The sequence below is a fragment of the Zerene cesonia genome, chromosome 8 (genome assembly GCF_012273895.1).
Source record: "Zerene cesonia ecotype Mississippi chromosome 8, Zerene_cesonia_1.1, whole genome shotgun sequence".
Taxonomy (NCBI): Eukaryota; Metazoa; Arthropoda; class Insecta; order Lepidoptera; family Pieridae; genus Zerene; species Zerene cesonia.
The window spans coordinates 1007276-1030918 of NC_052109.1; the positions used below are offsets into that span (position 1 = coordinate 1007276).

Here is a 23643-nt window from a genome sequence, read left to right on the forward strand (position 1 = left end):
ACACATAATTGAGAGAATTGGGACATTAAAGCACCAAAAAAAAAAAAGAAAAATACATTTGTTTGGAAGGGAAATAATAAACTTAAATAGTTACTTCACTTTTAAAAGTCTCTTAGACCTGGCAGCTGGTTGTGCCTTGGCATATTTCTGTGCATCTCGACCACTTGCTGCTTGCTCACGAGTGTTAACTGGTGCAACAGGACACGATGATATAGCATCCAGGTCAGAAATACATACGATGCGGTGTTTGGAGCCATCTTGAGCTGCTATAAATATGAAGCCGTCCCTGGTCCAGCAGTGAGAGACACCAAAACGGTCCCTTGCAGCCATAAAAGCTTCGTGGCGACTTTTAGTTAAGAACTCAGATATAGTAATTCCAGAGTTTTTTAAACGTGTCTTTGCAAGCCAGACACTGTCTCGAAACTGGCTATCATGAAATTTAACTAAAATAGGTCTAGACTTAACGCCACTAATATGACCTAAGCGGTTGCAGTGACTGATGGCATCTTTATTCATTGTTGTAATGTTTAGTTTTTGTGATATGATGTCTGTGACAATAGAACTTAAATCTTCTTTACCATTTTCCGTCACACCATGGAACAATAAGATCTTTCTACGCGAACGCATCTCCTGCTGGTCAAGAAGTTTTGATAACATATTGATTTGAGTTTGTAAACACTGAAGTGAAGCAATCACAAAGTTGCGGAAAGTTTCAAAGTCCGACGCAAGTCTGGAAGTGGGACTGCTAGTGGCTGGGTTATGGTTATTTGATAAATCCCGCTGGAACTCTGCCATCCTTTTATTAAAATTAGCAGTCATATCTTCCATGCATTGCTTGATAGACTCCATAATGTGACTGTTCAGTTATGAGAGTATAGTGCAAGTAATAACTTGGATATTTTTATAAGGACACTGGTAGGCAAAATCACTGTTTAACACATATAGTTTTTATGATAAATTAGTTAAGTAAATAATTTTCGTAAATTAAAATTTTAAGAGCAGAACAAAAGCACGTCTTTCTTATTTAGCTTCTACCCACGAAAAAAAAAAAAAAAAAAAAAAAAAAAAAAAAAAAAAATATAATGTATAATACTCGCGTGCAATCAAACACAAGAAAATACTATGAATAAGTTTCTTATCTTGGAATAATATATATTTCTATTTTTATTTGAATTTAAGTACACACGTGTACTGCTCTTTTAGAAATAAAACAATGCAATGGTGTTAATTCAATTGACATATTTCAAATATTTGATTAGCATAAACAAATTTTCTTCAACAGAGCAAGTACTTATTTGATTACCCATAAGTATATGCATTCAAAATGTAAAGGTAATTTTATCTTTACGCTTTCATGGCTAAAAGAGGAATCTCTTTAATCTTTGGGCTTTGCGGCCCACTGAATATACAAATTATACGAATTTGTATACAAATATTCAGAATTATCACGCAACAAATCATAATGGCTTAAACGATTGCTCATTTGTCTTTCATAATCATTATGTATCCACTTTGTTGTTTGGAAAAATAAGATAAAACTCTGTCTAAGTACATATATTTACAATTGGCAGTCTTACTACTATGAAGCAATTTCTTCCAGGCACTACCAGTAAATGTTATCAAGCTACTATTATGACCAGTACAGCCGTAATAAACACACGATTATATGCACATTTTCCATTATACTTAACCTCCATAATATAAAAATTGTAAAAATAGGATTGAATCGGTTAAAGAAGTAAAGGAGTAAAAATATATCTTACATCACTCAAAGGTTTCGCTTAATGTGCCATATTATTTGAATACTCACGCTGCTTATTTTATTTTATCAGTTTATTCAACTACTTTCAATCGTTAATTTTATTTATATTTGTATATAAAATAGTATTTAACGGAATATTTCAAGATAACAAAGTACAAGTAAACAGAATGCACTGGAATGAATTTCAAAAAGCAACCTCAATGAACTTGACATCTCGGAGCCATCGTGTGACAAGGACAGATAGCAATTTATCAGCCGTCCTCTTCCATCGCCACAATATATCTTGGGCTTGACGTGTCTTCGGCGATGTAATTTAAAATCGCTTTCAAGTCAACATTTGTTAGTTTTTTGACATTTAATAACTTTGTGTATTTGTAATGTCGGTCCGCTGTGCTAATTTTGTAAAATAAATCTAAAAAAACCTCTTTAGTAAAACACTCCGTCTGCTGCACCTGTACTTGTGTTTTTGTTTCAATATAAAAATGTACTGCAATGAAGAAGACTTGGTTGCTGATAGCAATAGGTTTGGTGATAGATTATACACACTTGACAAGTATGCTCGGATTTAGATCTCAAAAGAAGAAACAGGACTCCGAGTCCGACAGTAACTTCAATCACGTTCATCAAAAACTAAAAATTTATGACAGGATTACAAAGCATTTACCTTACTCCATTAAAGACAAATAGAATAATTGCTGAATACTGAACGATACGTCTTCGTTCAGTGAACGCTAACATGTTATGCGTTAATTAATAATTCCGAATGCGGAGAGCCATTTCTTACGGAAAACACGTTACAATTTTATATCTAAAACGCAATCTCGTTTACTCTTAAAAACAATTGTCAAAAACAAAGGGATCGTACAAAAATAAACGTCTAGTATGAACAAGGATGACAAGAAGGTATTCATTATTACATATTAGGTATGTTTGGTTTTATTAATTTATTTTAATAAAGATTAGAAAACTAAAGAAAGAAACATCGTCATGGTAGAAATAATTTTAAAAAGTTGCCATATTTTTAAGTACTAGTGAACGGATAAACACTTACACATCAAAGTAACTTACATTATTCAAGTATGTAAATTACTTGTACTATATGAAAATTAAGGTAAACATAGAAGGACACATCAAAGGTATCAAAATTGGCCGACAGCGCTTAAATCGCTTAGCCGCTCGACTGGGCTGGCATCAATAGCCCACAATGAAAGCTATCCTCAGTATTGCGTGACCTGTTTCTGAACGTGAGCCATGCTAATGCTCTTATTTATTTATCTGCACTTTGTTCAGCTGATCTGTACTAATATTACAAAGCTGAAGAGTTTATTTCTTGGGAACTGTAAGTTCGAATCGATTTATTTTTGTGGGATAGTTTATTTATTGAAGAAGGCTATATAATATCACGCATCAGGACCGGGGCAGCAATGAAAAATGTTTCAAAAGCGGATAAAATATCAATGCGAAGAAAAATAAAAAAAGAGTTAAAATACGACTGATATAATAATTAATAGAAGCAAGTGGTTATCGCTTGATATATTCCCAACAATGCAATGGGAATCATAAAAAATCCCTAAATAATTCAGGTATTCGAACATGACACACAAACAGACAAGTTCTTAAGATAATTGTTTTTCCGTTCTTTTAATTATAAATTGTAATATAAAGGCCATTCGATTCTAATAGCAAATATTTCGTAAATAAAACCATACAGTTGTAGCTTCATCCAGTGACCTAGCATATGTCGAAAATAATTCCAATAATGGTACATCTCACTCTATAATACTTTTGCATTCGTGAATCTTTACACCAACTCTAAAGTAACCCCTTTTGCCCATATACGAGTACAATCCGTTCTAAATTAATACTGTCCAAGTCATCTTTCTACCTGGATTTAAATTACGTTCAGCCGATTAAAGATCTCATTGAGCTGTTTTACATACCTCTATAATATATTTGTTGTTATACTTTAGACCACGATAGTCTTGAAAAACGTAACCTTCAAATAATTCTGATCATTTAAAGGTTAAGTTTTTCTAGACCAAATTTAAATGAGGCCGTATGGCAGGCACCAGTTCTTAAGTTTTTTAAATAAAAGAAGAATCATTAAAATAGATTTACCCAGTCTCAGAAAGTTCTGAGGTAACAAAAACGAAAAAATAACACAGACGAATTGACTCCTTGTTTTTGAAGTCGGTTAAAAATATTAATTTAAAAATATTACATCCTGTTTTATCAAAAAAAAGTTGGTTAAAAATACGTGACGTGTGGTAGCCCTGGAATCTTGGATCAATATCATCAAATTTCCATTATCATTAAAGACATAGATAATTATTAAAGCCAATAACTTGTTTAACATTATATCTAAAAAATCGCATAAAAACAAAAGAATTACAACATATAGTAAATCCGTATGATCAGGTTATTCTGTGAGCGAAACAGCTTACGCCTTAACAATTCCTCCAGCCAACACAAAATGCCGTAAACTCAACAGCCTAGTTATTTATGTACCCCGATGCCGTTATAGAGGGGACGGTATTTTATCTGCAGTTGCCGGCGAAATATTTCGCGAGGACTTGAAAGATATGCTCTCGATACAATGCCGCTTATATTATGTATGACTTTCCATCGCGAAGAACGAACCTGACATAGGAAATTCATCATTGAATCTTTTGATTTTTTGTTTATTTTCTAGCCTTATTTATGAAATCACTTACCTAGTTTTGACGGAGACACACGCGTTATATGTTTCTTTTACTAATAGTAACAATATAAAGCAAAGGAGTTTGTTTGTTTCAACGCGCTAATCTAAAGAACTATTGAAATGATTTCGAAAATTTTTCTTCTTTACATCATATACGTGATACCTGTGACTATTGATTATATAATATATACGTGTGAAAAACTAGTAATTGAATACATTATTATTTACTAAGTTACGTATACTTCATATAAAGGATGTGCTAAACAAGCCTTTCAAATACATCAAAAACATTAGTTACATTTTTTACGAGTGCTTAATGTTCTCGTAAAGAAATTAAAATACATTCGGCTACAAGTGTACTTGACACGAAACGTTTTAATGTAGTCACACAATGATTGCGGGGCAATGTTTGTGCATAATGAAGGAGCTACGTGACTGGGCTGGACTACTGGCCTAGGTTAGCTCCGAATAGTTCGGCGCTAACTGAGATTGTACACCAGTGACCAGTTTACGTAGACCCCGTGGAGTTTGGAAGCCGGATTATGATTATAATGCGTCATTCTTTTACAACAATTATTTTCTATATTTAGTGTCATCAACTTTTCTAGAGGGAAGGTGTGAAGTCCCGTGTCCTAGTGGGGTTTGGGGCAGATGATGAACATCTGTTTCACTGATCGATTTTCTTTACGGACAAATAGGTGATCAGCCTTCTGTGTCCTGCCAAACCGAGATTTTTTTTTTGTGCGTCCCCACCGGGAATTGAACCCAGGTCTCCTCGGTTCTACGCTCACGCGTTAACCACTGTACCAAGGAGACGGTCTTCTAGAGGGAAGGTATTACTCTAAATTTTAAAATAGGACCAAATAGCAACAGTTTACCAGACACAACGACAATCGGTGGAAAACCGACAGAGTTATGGAGTTATAACAAAACCCAAAAAGTACAGTGGAATGGAGAACCCGGACAACGAAGGCATTTTTGGAACGTCGGTTGAAAACTGCAAAAAAAAAATTTGTTTTTATATTTTGATCACAAACATGATAGTGCAATTAAAAAATATAAGGTAAATATTAATTTGTTATAATATAATATTTTAATTGATGTTATATATAATTCTTACAAAATAATCTATTTTAACCTACATTCTCAAAAAAGGCGGATGCGCTTTTTAAGTTGTAACTAAACTTTTTAATATGCATTCCTCGTTTTTTATCGCTAAATATATATCGAAACTTTTCTAATAGCCAACAATTTTAATCCCATTAAATCTCTCAGCCAAGACTTCGCTCTCCGGAACGCTCCGAAAAATGAGGTATTTTTGTGTTAATGACACTATAATTCATGGAAACCATCTTGTTTTAGGAAGTGCTTGGAAGGAGGCAAGAGGGATCGCGATTCGGGGTTATTTATCTAATAATTATACCCTTTTGCTTAGTATTTCATTGTATATGTTTATTTTATTCGAGTATTGTGGACATATACAGTTGAGAACTCCATAACTGGAGAATAACTGGAGAAATTATTCATGATGACTGTACTAAAACTGTGGCTAATACAAACAAGTGGCATATTGAAAAAGTTACGATATAATATCTTATTAATACAGATATTTGTCTATTTTCTCTATCTTAATCCACTTTGATATTTAACACAACATCGATATTAATTATATTTTTTAAATTATAAAAGGTTAAAATTAAAAGCATAAATAATCTATATAAACATAAATAATATAATATATCCCTACATATATTATAAATGCGAAAGTAACTCTGTCTGTCTGTCTGTCTGTTACGCTTTCACGCCTAAACCACTGAACCGATTTTGATAAAATTTGGTATGAAGATATAATTTTACTTGGGAAAAAAATAGGATACTTTTTATCTTAAAAAAGGGTAGAAAGGGTTGAAAGAGGGGATGAAAGTTTTTATGAAAGTTCGTTATTGTCAAACCGATTTTGATGAAACTTGGTTAACTTTTTAATGCTAATAAAATACTCCTTACCATCTCGCGCGATATAAGCGAATACTACGCGGGCGAAGCCGCGGGCGAAAATCTAGTAGCTAATAAAACAGATATACCTAAGCCCAACCCGTTCACAACCCTTTTAACCTACAACATCGCTACAGCGTATGACTCACACTGGATCAATTTAAAGAGACTTAATTAAGATTCCTTAGATGTTCCTATTCCACTTTTATTGAGGTAATTTTACCAGAATGGCGGCTTTCAAAGGATCCCGATTGGGTTAAGGCCCCGTCCGTTTTATTGTAAATCTTCTATTTAATGAATTGTTTAATATTACACAAAATTTTTACAACATACACATATATATAAACGTCATATATATAAACGTCAATGCGTAATATTTTTGCGCATTTTTTTTCCAAATATCAATTAATCTTTTTACCATCTGGTTATATAATCTGCTTTACCGCTTTAGCAGATTTTTTATTCTATTTCAAAGTATAGTTGTTCGTTTTATTTGCGAAATCATTAAAGGTATACAAGAAAGCTATTCGAGTTCAGATTTTTCCCGTTTAATGAATTTAATATTACCTTTCAAGGAGTAAAGAATTCCTGAAAGTTTCGTTTAGTATTATAGAAACAAATAATGCTAATACTAATACTCATTTCTGAAAATGCTTGAGTAAAATAATTAAATAATTTAACTTAAAAATTTTACTAGTAAATTAATACATCAATAACAAGATCGTGTTTATTGATGTATGTGTGTATGAGATATGTATAATAAGATAGCTAATCATAAAAAAACAGAAGAAATCTCATAAATAAATATAGAAAGTCCTAACAAAACCTTCAATATCCATACATACAAGTAAAAAAACTCAACTCTTGAAACAGTCACCACCACACAAACAAACCATTAAATAATACAGCGAACAACATATTCGCGGGTTACAAAATTGAATTACACTAACAAAGAGGTCATAAATATGTAGCACTCATTAATATTTATGGTGTGTGCTCGCTGAGGCGGGCAAAGTGACCAGCTACAAAGTCTTGTGCAAATCCAAGACTGCCTCCAACCTTCTTTGGTTCCGTATGTTCTAAAACGAATATTTTTATCACGCTTTTATTAGCTTCATCTGTATGTTAGTATGTAACCGACTACTAGATTTTGACCGACTTTAAACGGACAGATTTAAATCCAACTCTCTCTCTCTCTGTTAATACCCGGATAGATTTCTATGCATTATACTTTACAAAAATACCAAAAAAATACCCCTTTATAAAAACTATAACATCAAGTCAACAAATAGTATCAATCATTTCACCATTCGCAAATAATCTAAACGGCTCTAATCCATATAATAATTTCTAATAAAATTAATAATTATTGATAGTTATTTAATTGTAGTAAAATACGAATCCCAGCGTAAGAAGCTAAGCATACGTAATAAAGGTCAATAAAACTTCAAACTATAACAATAAAATTTTACAAACATCACGTTAGATCCGTGAAACTACCGTATTGCCATCCAATACGCATCCAATCAACGACCTAGTTGTAGGAAACCTGTATGCGACTTGATCTTTTATATATGAAATCCCCATATCGTATGCGGCAATATTGTTTTGTCTTTGGAAACGAAGCAATAGACTGTAGCAAGAGAAAGGGACAAGTATGAAATGTGAAATGTATCTAATTACAATGACTAAAAGACTAAAATGAGGTAAAGAAATTACTGATTCTATTTCATAATCTTGAATTTAGGAACTTAACATAAACATAATTCACATAGTTCATTTCTTGGGTTGAAATGATTAAAAAAAATTATTAAATAAATAATTTTTTTATATACATAAATGGAGGACTTAAACATTTTAATTATCTAAGTTTTCTTTACTATAATGTGGTTAGTTCTATTCTCATTAATTGTATCAATTCTGTTATATCATACTAATATCATAAAAAGTTTGTAAGGATGTGTGCGTGTTTGTTGCTCTTTCTCGCACAAACTACTGAACCAATTGCAACGAAATTTTGACGTAGATAGCTGGACAACTGGAATAACATATAAACTACTTTTTATCCCAATATTTCTACGGGATACGGACTTACGCGGGTGAAACCGCAGCTTTTATAATTTTGACATTAGATCTAATTTTAATATTAGATCCTAAATCCACATATATAAAGACATAATAAACTACGTGATATTTTCATTCATGACAATACACTCGTATACTCATATATGAACAAAGTGTTGTGCAAAAATCAATACTGAGAGGATGAAGCCCATCATTGTCATTATCTATCATCACACTACTAATACACGATTTATAGCATCCATTTAGCATACTTGTATATGTGCTGTATTCACGTGTGAAATAGAATTTATCGCCTTAATATTTCAGTAACCCCAACTGTTAGGTTGTGCTATACATGAATAGAATAAGGGAGCTGCATTTTTTTATGTGATACCGGGCAACTGAGCTGGTAGTTCGCCTGTTGGTAAGCGATCACCACCGCCCATGAACATTCGCAGAGCCGGGGCCGCTGCTAATGTTGCCCGCTATTAAGGGATAAAGGATAAGGAAAATATCGGCGACGGGAATAAAAGAAAGGTGTTGTCTTCTTAATAAAATTAGTTTCTAGAATTTTTGATTCATCGATATATGAGAGTTGGTAATACTTGGTTTAATTAGTAATGAAATGTGAAATAAGCAATCGTGATTGTTATTTCTTAAATAAGTTTGATATTACATGTATTGTTTTAAGATATACTTACTTTAAACTATCACCGCATTTAATAACTGGCGAACTGATAAATTGTACACAGCCTAATTGCAATTATATTATAGAAGTGTTGACCCAAGAATTGTCTACTTTCTTTAACTACAAAACAACTAAGTCGCATATTATCAACAATGTTTAAGTAAACCATGAAACATAACAGTCCAATAGTGCAAAACAAACAGTGTACACCGAGCCTTATATGTAATTATTAATCGTTAGTGTACCCGCCGCCTAGAGTATCCGTCGGAATAGTAATTATTCGGCAACGTCCGCCTTGCCGTAATCGAATTAAATTGGTGAAGCGGTTGAAATTATACCAGACAAGCCATTAGGTGGATGAAGCGGATATCATTTCGATATTACTACCAAGAGTTTAATCTTAAATATGATTTTGGACAGATCTCTAAGCTATCGAGGAGTATTATGATAAGATGAGTCTATATGTAAAGTTGCTGGGTAAAATAATTATTTTTAATATATATGGAAATAAGTTAAATGGAACCACATAGCAGGCACCAGCAATCCAATAAAATAGAATCGCCACGCGGTTCACCCAGTAACATGTTATGAAGTAACAAACACAAAAAAGAATTGGAATTGAGAACCTTATTTATTGAACTCTTTTAAACGCCTTTGCAGCCAATCAAGATTTGGGAATACGGAAGAAACGTATAAGCGTGGTCAACGTAATCCTCAATTTTGAAATTGGACTACTATATCAAAAAATCGCTGATCGCTTACCATCAGGCGAACCACAGCTCAGTTGCCTAATTATGGCATAAAAAAGCGTATAAAGCAAAGATTCTACAGGAAAATTGCGCGTCATCCATCATATTATATTTTTACATACGCATTCTGCGCAAAACCCGGTCGCTGCTTTTCAGAATTGCCCCGGATACGTCCGGACCTTAACCGTGTCCGGCATTCGAGATTACGTCGAAGTATTTTTTATATAGCATTTTATATCCACCTGTCTGTTATTACCTTTGTCCTAGATTTTATTTCTGATACATTTAGTAACTTAAGTACAATAAAATGACATTTAAATGATATAAACAAGTGCTTATATGATTTTGTTTGAATTCAGGTTTTTTAGAAATTAAAAAACATTATACCGGATTCTTAACGCGCTTTATTAATTATTAATTAACAACTGTTAATATGTGGGACACCCTGTCCCCGTGACCCCACGCTCGCTAAAGACATTCAATCATCACAACATCGGGATAAATAAAATGATAAATAGAAATTTTAAACCAAAAAACCGTTACAAAGCCATTTCTAAATGAACACTCGCGTAATATCAAACACAATATAGGTTTTCTGATAAAACGTATAAAAGTAAATTGCTAAACATAATTCGTCATCATAAACTGTGCAATGATATATATTAAACAAAGCAAATAAACAAACACGAATGACCGTTTTACCGTATGTTGCCGGCGCTGGCGTACAACAAACCTCAAAGGAGATCATAATTACGTCAGTCTAGATTGCATTGAAGAATTGTAAAGAAAGAAACAAAAAAAAAGATGTTTTCGAAACAAACTAATCCAAAGTGCCGTAAGTTAATAAACGTATAATTGTAGTGATTTAAGTTTAAACTTTGTAGACTAATGCCCCTTTTGGGAATGCCTCCTCGACCCCTATGTTGTAATTACTAGAATTATTTACACACAATTTCACTTGTTTCATGCTATTTGTGGACCTTTTAAGGACTGATAATAAGGCCACAGATTCATCATAAGTAGATTAAGAAGAGAGTATAAAGATTTAATATATATAACAAATACTTAATGCATAATCAATACACATAATTGTTTTATTAAATATGTACGTATAGAGTCCAAATAATAATTAAACAATGAACAAAAATGAACATCTTTCTGGATGTCTGTCTATCAGCAAACGCTATAACCTAAACGAAACATAGCTACTATAGAATTCATCAAATCATATATATAAATACAAATATTACTATTTATACAATTTAAAAAGCTATGTTAAATAAACAATATTAATAAAGTATACGTTCATAATAAAATCGATGATTTATAAAATGCGTTTCAATATTAACACAAACGACGAACACACAACGACGGTCCAAGAGCTTAAGACGATCGAGTCTGAGCTCTTCTCGAAACAGTAAATATAAATGGAACTATCATTTCGTATTGAATTTAATCCAGATACATTTCAAACTAACAATTCTCTTCCCCGAGTGAAAAGTTCCACCGGCATAATAGAATCTATAGACAGTAAAAAGAAAGATACAACAAGCAGAAAACACTAAAATTGGATAACAACTCGAGAGCACATCCAAGTAACAATCAACTTTGAGCCCTCGCAATTCGCGGTAGTTTTCCATGGAAAATATTTCTAAATATAAATATAAATCGGTGTCCCATGGGATAAGGTAGAAATAATTCAGGGTCACGTTACATTGCAATTGTGGAATGAGAGTTTTGGATTTTAATATATGTGAATTATTTATGTGTATATTTATTATATATGTATCAGTTTTTTGCACAGTTTCCTGTGAAGTTATAGTAACAATCACAGATGCAATATATACCTAGTTAATCCAAGTATATATTGTATGTCGGCTTCTAGTCACGGTTTTGACCACGAAAGTAATATTATCGTCCTGCACGAGGATGTTAAAGAAGAAGGTTTATTTTAATGACACCACAATAAGTTTACAAATAAGTTTTAAGCTATCAACATCACGGCCACCTACCACGATGACTTATTAAAAAATACAAAAAATTTAGTAGCACAATGTCAACAAACATTAGACATAAAACATGGCTGTATGGCTGTGAGCCTTTACCCATGAGAATTGATTAAAGGACACCAATTGATACTCCGCTTATGTCGATATGGCGATATCCCACAGATAACATAAAGCGATCCATACGAGGGTCGTTTTACTGTCTCACCACGCGCGTGTCGTTATTCAGCTGCTATAAGCGCTTTGTAATGACATTGGAAAATACCTACAACGTGAAATTTTACGTTAGCTTTACTTTGGTGGAATACATGGAGAATTTTACATAAGATGACAGGTTTTCTTCATAAATTAATTACATTTTTATGTTAGACTTAATTTCAATATATGAAAATTTTTATCTTGTAGTATCTGGTTTCTTTATCCAGTTTCAGATGACGAACTTGTTAAAGTTAACAAAAGTTTGTTGTAAAATAACTTCCAAAGTAGTAAAACACAATTTAATAACACTTTCGCTATCACAAAATTTTCATTTTACACGTTTGAGCATCTGTCTGTACTAATTAATGAATAGTTTTATTATTACAATAAACGCGCATAAATTCCGCAATAAAAACAAACATGAAACAAGCACATAGCCTCCCTCAAGTTTTCGCTCGATTAATTCCTACTAACATTTTCATTTAAATTTGAAACGTGTTAGCAAACTACACAACATAATACTGCACACAGAATTTACAATTAAACTCGACGCTGCAAAACTTTAACGTGTCTGAAAATATGCAATGAAATTATAAAAGCAATAACAGGGCAAGCGGGTGTTGAATTAGTTTTGGACATAGCGTTGATTTGATTTGAAATGCAAGATTCGTTTGTAATTGAACCTATTGTCGTAAATAACAATTTATTCATTGAATAAATATATGTGTTTATAATAATATTATTATGGTATTGTTACAAACACATGTTTTTTTAGTGATTCAAAATACACTTAAATTAATCGTCATCAGCCAATATATTATATCCCATTGTAGGAACATGGGCCTTCTATCTGGGTTCAGGCCATAACCCACCACGCTAGCCAAGTGTCAATGTGCGGGTTGGCAATCGTCACATGTCGTCGAAATTTTGATTCTTCGACATGCCAGTGTCCTCACAATGTTTACATTCACTTTTTCGAGCCGTGTTAATGTGCAAACAGACACAGACATACAGACAGACAGAGAGACAAAACATCTAAAAATCAATTTGTTTCTTGCTCGCTCGACCGTTCTCAAACCCCCTACTTTTTGATTCAAGTCCAAGCTCCTTAATCACTGAGCCACCACTGTTATATACTTTATGTACTAAAATCTTTTCAGAAAATATGTTAACAATGTGAACATTTTACCGATATCATTGGATTATCAAGTGCACCACAAAAATCAGCGTCGAGCGACTCATTTCATTCTTCTCGATCCATTGCGCAAATACAATACATAAAAAAATACTGTCCCGAACAAAAATCGCTTTGTTGATAGCGTATTGGAATTCACCATAGTATGCGAAACAATACAAAAGCTTTATTATGTTAGCCGTTTGAGGCAGATGTCTCTCGGGGAAATGTTTGCTGTATAAAGTTTTTATTAGTTTACCATAGTCAGCGGCTTATGACCTCATACCTCTTTGTTTTGTAGTGATTTTAATGTGAGTATTTATTCATACAAAGTACAGCATCATATAAAATAAAACTTAAAACAATTACAATGAAACATGAATGAGACTATGTTAATAAATTATCCCATATCGACAGAAACCTCGATGCGTTATATCTATTTTATATGATAATTAATATTTACCAAACCAAAATACCGGCTAAAACAGATGCGTCTTCTGGTATTCGTAAAAACCGCCATTTTGCTTCTAAAATTCAAAATACGCGCCAAAACCGCGTTGTAGAATACCATCTAGCCTCATTCATTGAATTCCAGCCCACATAACATTCCTCTTACACTCCTACGATACTAAACTCCATTATTTGTAAAGTTTTTATAGTAAAGTCTAGCATCATTAGCGAGTATTCAACGTTGGAAAACAGCTCAAGGCAGCTCGGTGCGCTTTATATTTCGTTATAAAGCTCGCGTTTAGAAATAAGTATTTAGGTTATCCGAAAACGGTATGGTCTAGGTATAATCTGCGTTCTAGACTGCTATATTGAATGCTGAAAATCTTTGTTATTGTAAGATCAAGCTTAAGAGCTTTGGATTGACAAAAAGGAATTAAGGTAAGTAGTTCAATCCGTGCTCCAAATTTCAATTGATAGTTTTGTGTTAGCATATTACAATAAATATATTACAAAACTTAATATCAATCTAACAAGACATTCAATCAATTGAAACAATATTTAAAACATTGTTTACTACTTCAGGCATGCACATATACGTTTCAAAATAATTTTAAGTCCTAGTTTATAACATTTAAGTATTTTTGTACGCATTGTCGTTGTAGTCCCAATAAAAGATGATTTGTCTCTAATTCATACAATATACTTCCGCGAAACATTCCTCCCATAATAACATATACTCTCCTATTTATTCCACAGAAATGTGGGCCACAGAACCAAGATCGATACATGTGATGGTCTTCGAAAGAAACACTGAAACTATTAACAAAGTTCAGCAAAACTTTGTGAATGTAGGTTACATCCACTTTATAACAGTTTTTATTGAATCGTAACATTTGGAAGATAAAATTTTCTTACTCATAAAAATAGCAAGCTTTCATAAAAATGGTTATATTATATCTTGATAATGTACACACAAATTGGTTGATGAATTATAGTAACCTTTTGGCGTAAAACTATGGTACCTTTGGTAAATTGTTGATTCGCAAATACATCCTGCTATCCTACTAATATTATAAATGCGAAAGTTTGTAAGGATGTGTGTGTATTTGTTGCTCTTTCACGCAAAAACTACAGAACCGATTACAATGAAATTTGGTACGTAGACAGCTGGACAACTGGTATAAAATATAGGCAACTTTTTATCCCGATATTCCTATGGGATATGGACTTATGCGGGTGAAAACGCGGGACGCAGCTAGTACTCTATACTTTTTGATCCGATTTTACTTTCTGCTTTCATAATAATATGGAAAATGGGAAAAAAACAGGTGACCTCGTAAGTTTACAAAGTTCGTTAGTTTTGTTCTTTTATTTAATAATTTGAAATAATAACATTTTCAATTCTTAAATAAAAGAACGACTAGTAATTCATAGAATAAAAAGCAAAAACATAAGGAAAAAACATCACAAAATGTATACTTCAAAAATATAGACAATATGCCTAAAACAACGCTCAGCACTTAATACATTATGAATACTGTAGTAGACGCAATCATGACATGCTATATTATCGTAGATGTCTACAAAGCGTAGCTTAAGTGCTACGGCGCTACGGGCTAGACTTCTAAGTCAGGCATCTTATTTTGAAACGTTATTAGAGAGAGAGAAGTATTGAAAACCATATCTTAAACTTCATACGAAAATCTTTATTTCACATATTAACGGTAATATTTACAGAACATCAAGAAATCAAATAAAATGATGCTATATCACAATATTGGCTTCGAATTATAACCCTATAGATAATCCTTCTATAACGTTATAACACGACCAAATAATAACGACGTCGGAATAAAATAAACAACACAGGGCAAAAAACTTTTCCAAGTATCGTCTTACATCTTCGATATCGCAGTGCCAATTTAATACTACTCCAGGTAATATACTTGGTTAACTAATACGTCCCAAAGAGGGCAACACACCTCTGTCTCCTGAATACCGAACGCGACGTGATCCGAATGATAAGCCGATCGTTAGCACAACGGCCATCGGGGCGAGATTCGAAAGAAAAGCTATTTAACATGACAGAGAGACGAAACAAATGATGGAATTGCTTAATGAAGCTGCGGGAATGTAATGGGATTTGTTTAGAAGAAAAAACAGGAAAGGTTCGCGATAGAGTTTGATTGTCTTGCCGGACAAAATAAAAATTTATTCATTCATAATTTGTGAAGGTATAAAGGAAACAATTTCATATGAAATCTGAGTAAAACTTTAAACTAAGAAATATCTACTAATAACTATCTAATAGTACATCATATGTTGTAGCATTTGCTTCTTACTATTCATGTTAGTAAAGTTAAATGTAAGTAAATTACGATGGTATATAATGAAACGTTATTATATTGCCCCTCAATATTTTCCACATTATACAAGTTCGTCTTAAGCTTCAGAAGACATGTATTTCTTTACACATGTAAGTACTCAAAGTTATTTATAGAAGTTACCAAATTTCTATAGAAAGATAGCAAGTCATCTTCAACTCGGGGAAGTGAAGAGCTTTCTTTATAAAGTCTAGTATGTTTAATAAATTCATAACAAAAGTGAATGTAGCGTAGCGCTATTAAACGTGACTCTAAGCTTTGATAGGTGAGACAGTGTTCACATAAATTAACATTATAAAGAGAGAAGATTTTTGGTTTGTTCGTTTCGTTTAAACTGAAAGACAACTAGATCGATTTAAAAAAATATTTTACTATTAGAAAGCAACATCTTTACCATAGTAAATAGGCATTTTCATTTCGCGACACGAAAGTTGAAGCCGGGGCAAAGGGGCTAGTATAATTCAATATTGTGTCTTAAATAGGCAGTTAAAATTTATATACTCGTACGTAGGATGGCATAGTTCAAGCACGTGAACAGATTTGGCTTTATTTATGAGTGGAATTTTTTTAAAAGAGTAGTACGTAGTGTAATATTAGTAAGTACCTTTTTAAACAAAAGCAGAATATGTCGACAATTTTTACTACGTCAGCCACTACTTAATTGTGTACCTGATATAATCATTTTGTATCAATACACGTATATATATAATTTCACCACCCGCAGTTAGAAATTGTGTTTGATGACAGGCTGGTTTTACTGAGCTCAGCAATAATAGAGAATAGAGAATTGAAATAGATACTACACGTTGATTCCAACTATACTCCAACCTATCCCTTCGGATACGTGACATATTGCGATAGATTAATATAAGAAACCAAATAAAGGCCATATCATACTAATAGTTATAGCCATAGATAGTCAATATATTATCGCCTTCTACGTTCAGAATATTAGTATTGGAAAAAAAGACTCCTATTGGCATTTACACACAAACAAAGACTTTACTAACACTATTACGAAAATCAAATACTCAAGACAGCTTTTTAACAGACTATCGAGCAATATTTAACCTTTTAATAACTTTAATTGTAATTTCATTCTAGGTCTCTTGATTAACTCAATCTTTCGACTATTACTAATAATAACAATGCTGCATTGAGTTCCATTGAATAAATATACCATCCATTATCTAGGGCAAGTGAACTAAAACAAAATACTATATATTTTCGGTCAGTGATAAAACGTCCGTCTAACGGTTAACTTGACAGGTGATACATGTAGTCCTCCTTCAGGGACGGCTTACATTATTCAGTCCCATTGGGAAAAAAATAACTCATTTTTGTTCCGAGCTACAACAACAATAGCTAATAATCTTTATTGATAGATATCCACCGATATCACTAATTTATTTGCTTTTGTTCAGCTTGAGTGTAGATTTATTAAACTAGCTGTTGCCCGCAGCTTCGCCAATCACCAATGGTTTAAAAAATTTCATGGTACATACTGACATCCCGTATATTACCCCTTGGGGGCAGAATTTAACAAAATCCTATTTAGCAGCCTACATCATAGTGGCTATGCATGTCAAATTATAGCCCGTTACCGTCCAGTATATAGTGGTGTGCATTTATATTACGATGAGAAAATGTGTTTGTGGAGAGAAAACTGCGTGTCTAATGTGACTAAATATCGACTACAGTTAACAAGGTTGTGTGGGTTTTCTCGATTACCTAAGTGAGCGTATAATTTCCTCCGCCCCCGCGTATATCTTGAATTCTGACTACACTTTATATTTAAATTCCAGTAAATTGTATGAAAAAGTCATGATTAAATTTCGCCTTCTGTTTCAGTCCGACTATGAAATAAGGGTAATTGCCACCTTAACGATCTTCTTCCCGACTTAATGTCCTAAAATTACTCCTTATCGTTAATCAATCTTCATCATTTGTTATATTTATTGTAGGTATTAGACTAGTTTGAGTATTTTTGTAAAACTCATTATTGAAATTAAAAAAATACTTAAAAAGAGGTAACATATATTTAACAAAATTTAAAATGTTTGATGTATCACACATGCACACGAGTACGTACAATATTCACACAAGCATAATATTACATCGTAGAATACATACGCACACACACAACATGCAGATAACACTTTGACTGTAATGCGAGACAATTCCTACCAAATATGTAGAAACGCACTTTGTTTTTTAAGTGGAGAAATCTTACATAGAGATACCCATAGCCCCCGGGGAAAGAGGGCCGTGGGCTATGTCGGATTCCTACCGACTAAAACCCCACTGTGTTCCGACGAGCCGCTTTAGTGAAGGGGTCACGGGATCTGGTTAGTATACGTACGTTAGCTTTAATATCACCAATGTTCTTTTGAGCATGAGACAGCTAGCAACCTTCACAAAAGGATGGGTAACACTATAGTAAGATATACTGCCTCCCTTTCAGTCTTTAAGATATATCTTGGATACCGGAATTACGGATAAAAACACTGTATGCAACGTAAAATACTGATATGATAATCAATATTTCACATAACACTTTACATAAGTGTAAGTTTTAGATGAAATTAGAATTAATTAAATTGTGTAATAGAAAACTTTTCAGTGGGTGGCGGGTTGAATTTCATTATGAAAATACTTGGAAGACAGCATTGGTATTTTTATAATATTTATTCAAACGAACTTTTCAAAGGCAATAACTTGATTTAAGTATAGTTTCGTTTGCAGTCGTCGCATAGTGGCCCACGCAACTAAATTAAGTTTATTATTGACCAATGGCCCACCTCCGCTCTCACCCGAAGTACATGTGTACTCATTGCACTCAGGAATCACATACATATTCAATGAAAAAGAATTTTTACAAACGGTCTTGTAGTTCTCGAGATAAACGCGTTCAAACAAACTCTTCAGTTTTGTTTATTAGTATAGAATATAGTATAGACTACACATATAGACTAAATATCATGAAATATGTTAAAAAATCCTATGAATGAAAAGAATTCAAAAATCGAACTGAAATGCAAATTTTAAATTAATAAAAAAAAAATACTTTAAATTATATTTTTAATATGAGGTAGACCGTATTTTTATATATAAAATCCAGTTGATTATCTTAATTACTAGAACATTATGTTTGCTTTCGAATGCATATGTATTTTTTCTATAGACCTTAGTATTTTCCCAACACTTCAATTAAATAAAATGCCTCCACGTATCTCTTCATCTAAATGGAAATGAGATGTCGGTACAAGTGAAATAGGACCTTGAACTAAAGAAACAGGGTCAATTTTTGTTTGGCATGTTTTCATGTTGTATGAATTGCGTTCACAGTGATGGCGGAAGCGTCGGCATTAAGTTTGCAGACAAACTAAAATTAGGTTATACGCTTTAGTTTCGTTGGAATAACATTTGAAATTTCCTTTTAATTTTTTGTTGGTACAAAAAGGATATTGTCGTTTTGGAAAGTTTTGTAATTGCATTATTATTTTTATGTGTACATTGTAATGTTTTCACACAAAAACTATTAGACCGATTTCAAAAAATTATTTCACAACAGCATATTCACTGCACTCAGTAAATATATGCATAGGCTTTATATATTTTTTTTATCTCTGGCCGGGACGAGTGGCTAGTATCTGATGAAGGGAAATATGATTGTCTATAATTTAATTTCTCTTTTGTATTTAATAATTAATAACATATTGTATACGGCCTAACATAACAATGGTATGGAGATAAGAGACTGAAACTCAAATAACCAAATACTTAAAAAAATCTAACTCAGCAATCCGAAACTTATACCTCCACAAACCTACAATCTACAGTCATGTAGACACATTATTAATCGCTGATCCCATTCATAAGCTCCAATTACCGCTGTGTCTACAAACAAAAACCAAGTCTTATCTGGCATAAATCACGCAACGCGGATCAGACGTCTGATTACATTATTGTTATTCTGTGCCAATTAGCACTAAGCCAACAAAAGCCTAATTGCCACGAGGAACGGACGAGCCTATGTGTTAATTTAATTAGGAATCTTTCTTGGACTTATCGACGATGAAGATACAGTACAGTAGAAGTTGGAATGACCCCGCAATGCTTGTTCTCGCAAATTGATTAGATTGTATTTTTCCACGAATTTTCATTTTGTTTCAGCACCCAAGTATTACGGCATGATTAAGGCGAATATAAAGAATATATATATTAAATCGGTTACTATATTTTTTCTAGTTTTTGTCAAAACAACCAAGTCTAATCGATTTTAATACATAGCTTAAATATTTTGATTACATATACTATATATTATTTTTAAACAATAATCCTTAGAAACATTATATGCGTTTGTCTTTCCTTCACGCAACGAGCGATTTTATAATATGATTTATGTGTTTAGAGATATTTTAGAGGGTGGCGTAGGCTACATTTTACCTTGGTAAAAATTATTTCCCATAGGAATAACCTTTGCAGCCGCTAGCGTAAAGCTACAAATAATTCACAAAAAACCATTTCATTTAGGAGAAGTTCAGTGTAAGACCGATAGAAAATTCTGGAAAAAGAAAGTGAAAAGGATAGCGCAGTATAACGTTTCTCGAAGATTCTCGAATGCAATTAGAAAACGCGACCAGAGTGTATCGACACAGTATTAGCGAAGAGAAGGATCTTATTCGACTTGTAAGACTTCTCACAGGAATCCGATCGCGATGAAGCAATACAAATTACTGCTTAATTACAATGTATAGCGTAATACTGTGTTGTTTGTGTGAACGGTGTAAACATAGTCTATGCTTGCCGTTTTTGACAATGGGATTCCGATGTTTTCATTAGACACAAAACAAGCTTCGAACTCCGAACTTTGTATCGGTAATAAATTCTTTATTCGTTGTTGAATAAATTTTATATATCTAAGACGGGTTATGTCGTAAATTGTGAAGATGAAAAAATATATTTTTACGCATTTGTATTATAGAAGCCTTGTTGTTTCAGGCTTAACTAATGTAACCTTTCCTATGTCATCTAAAATCGATGATTTCATAAAGTACTAAAGCACTTGTAATTAATGGCTGACCTCGAAGTTTGTATGTTCGTCCCTTCCAAACCCCATTCCACTTCATTACCTTTGAGTGCTCATGTAACAATCTTAGTATCCTAATTAAGGCCTTGGGTCCAAGCCTAACATTTGGTAGGTTTTTGGTTCTATATATATCTACTAACCTACATAAACTTTATATTACCTGAGTTTATGGTTTATGTACTATAAATAAGTAAATAAGATATGATTTTATACGTCCTAACCTTTTAATGGTTACATGTAAATACATAGCTAAAATATAGGCAAGTTCGTAGTAAATTATTCGATGCAGAAATTCGTGAAATCACGCTGAAACTGCTGAAAGGATTTTGATGATTGAATGTTCCCATGGGATAAAACAGGAATCTTGATATACGGGCGGAGCCGGGACGAGCGTCTAAATATTAATAAATTTATTGGCTGACAAGTATAATATCAATTTCTTAAGTATTTTACGACCCGATTAATATCAAACATTTTAGTGAGTGAAGTATATATAAAGTTTAGATGATTCGCTTAAAACCACGGCACACCATTATCAACCTATTTCGTTTCCACTGATAGTGAGAGTGCGGCTTATGCCACAATCTTTCTTCCACACTGACTGCGGATTGGTATATTTCACGTCGTCGATTATAAATCACGTTCTATTAGTGTACATACGCTGTATAAAAAATAGTAAATATTCTCAATTGCTTGAGTTTTGAATACGAAATTATATAGATCTAAACGTTCGTCCCGGATATCAAGATTCCTGCTTTATCCCATGGAAGCATTCAATCGAAATAAAAAGTATCGTATCACCCAAGTCAACTTAACATCACCTTGTCTGTTTCCGTTCAGTAGTTTTAGCGTGATTGACGGACAAACATCCAAACAACCAACTTTCATATTTATAATATTAGTGTGTTAGCGTGATTATTTTAACTTTGCGATCCATATCAGGATAATAAAATCAGCTTATGAAGTAAGTGTATAATAAAAGTATGAAGTTTGGATTAAGTCAGTCTGTTTAAAGTGCATCAAAATCAAGTCTAAAGGATTCGGTTACACACAGACGAACCTAAAAACAGCGAATTAAAAAAGAACAAGATTTCAGTCCGCGTTCTAAGTTTTTTATTGATTTGTTTTCTAAACTTCCGCACAGTAAGATCTAACCCCTCCATTTAAACCACCATAAGGATGAATTTATCAGAAACATTCTGCTAGTGCTTCCTTGCACTGTAACAGGCAGCGTGGTACAAAATTTTAAGTTTCCATACTATGTTTATTAAAGCAGTTACCTTAGATCGATAAAATACTTCTTGATTAATCTGAGAGTTTTCATTATCATATATTTCTACATTAACATTGGGGAATTTATAGACAACTAGCTGCACCCGGCAAACGCTGTTCTGCCTTACTCTTATGGGGTATGAAAAATAGATGTTGGCCGATTCTCATAGATACCGGATAAGCACAAAAAATTTCACCAAAATCGATCAAGCCGTTTCGGAGGAGTATGGCAACGAAAACTGTGACACGAGAATTTTATATATTAGATAAATGTACTTACGATGGTGGTATGCCGCCCACGAAAACATCGGAGTTTGTAGTAAATTTTCCAAACACGTACTCCTTGCCGCGTGACGTTTTGCTTTGCGTGACACCGTCCACGGAGAGCGACGTGTGCTCGTCACGCCGCGCCACCTGTATTAAACTCAAACTTAAACTCACATTCAACTACCAACTCAATACAAAAAAGCATTAGTAAATCAAGTATAATACTTGCAGGCCTAAAGAAATAGGTCAGTCATAATAATCATGACTATGAATAAATTGTATGATAGTGTTTGTCATGATTTTCGAACACGAAAATAAAAATTATCGTTTTGAATAACATTCAATTAACCATCAAATGACAAGCAAAAATCACTTTTTTATATGTACTCTTAATGCAAAACGACACTGAATATCAAATGTATTCGAACCTACTTAAGTACAATTAAAAATTAAGTAAAAATAAAATTAAGTACAAAAAAAAAAAAAAAAAAAGTGTCAACTGTCAAATTGTGTCAAGTGTCAAATATTTTTGTATAATACGCAAAGTTTATATTTAATGGTATATATTTTTGTCATTAAATAATAATACCTACACACAATAACACACTCAGTATTTAAATGATAATAATTTACTAATCGCACGATTCAATTTTGCAATTGTGTTTCAGAACGAACAAGCACGAACTACAACTGTGAATCAAAAATATTGCAATGACCATAGACAAATTGTCCATTCGTTCGCAGAGTTCTACCATGCAACTAAAATCACAGTTCGCTGAGAGCCACGGTTCGCAACAAACGTATCTGTCGAGTGCGCTTATCTACGAACATCAAAACACGTCGA

General features: G+C 32.9%; 1 protein-coding gene across 5 annotated transcripts in view; it reads right to left on the reverse strand.

The window, feature by feature from the left end:
• The window catches only part of LOC119828553 (neurexin-1), a 91850-nt gene that overhangs the window by 53460 nt on the left and 14747 nt on the right, over nt 1-23643 (reverse strand). For all 5 annotated transcript variants that reach the window (XM_038350741.1, XM_038350739.1, XM_038350740.1 and 2 more), the window contains exon 3: nt 22813-22946. In XM_038350741.1, coding sequence (XP_038206669.1) covers nt 22813-22946 — 134 coding nt within the window. The remainder of the gene's footprint in view (nt 1-22812; nt 22947-23643) is intronic.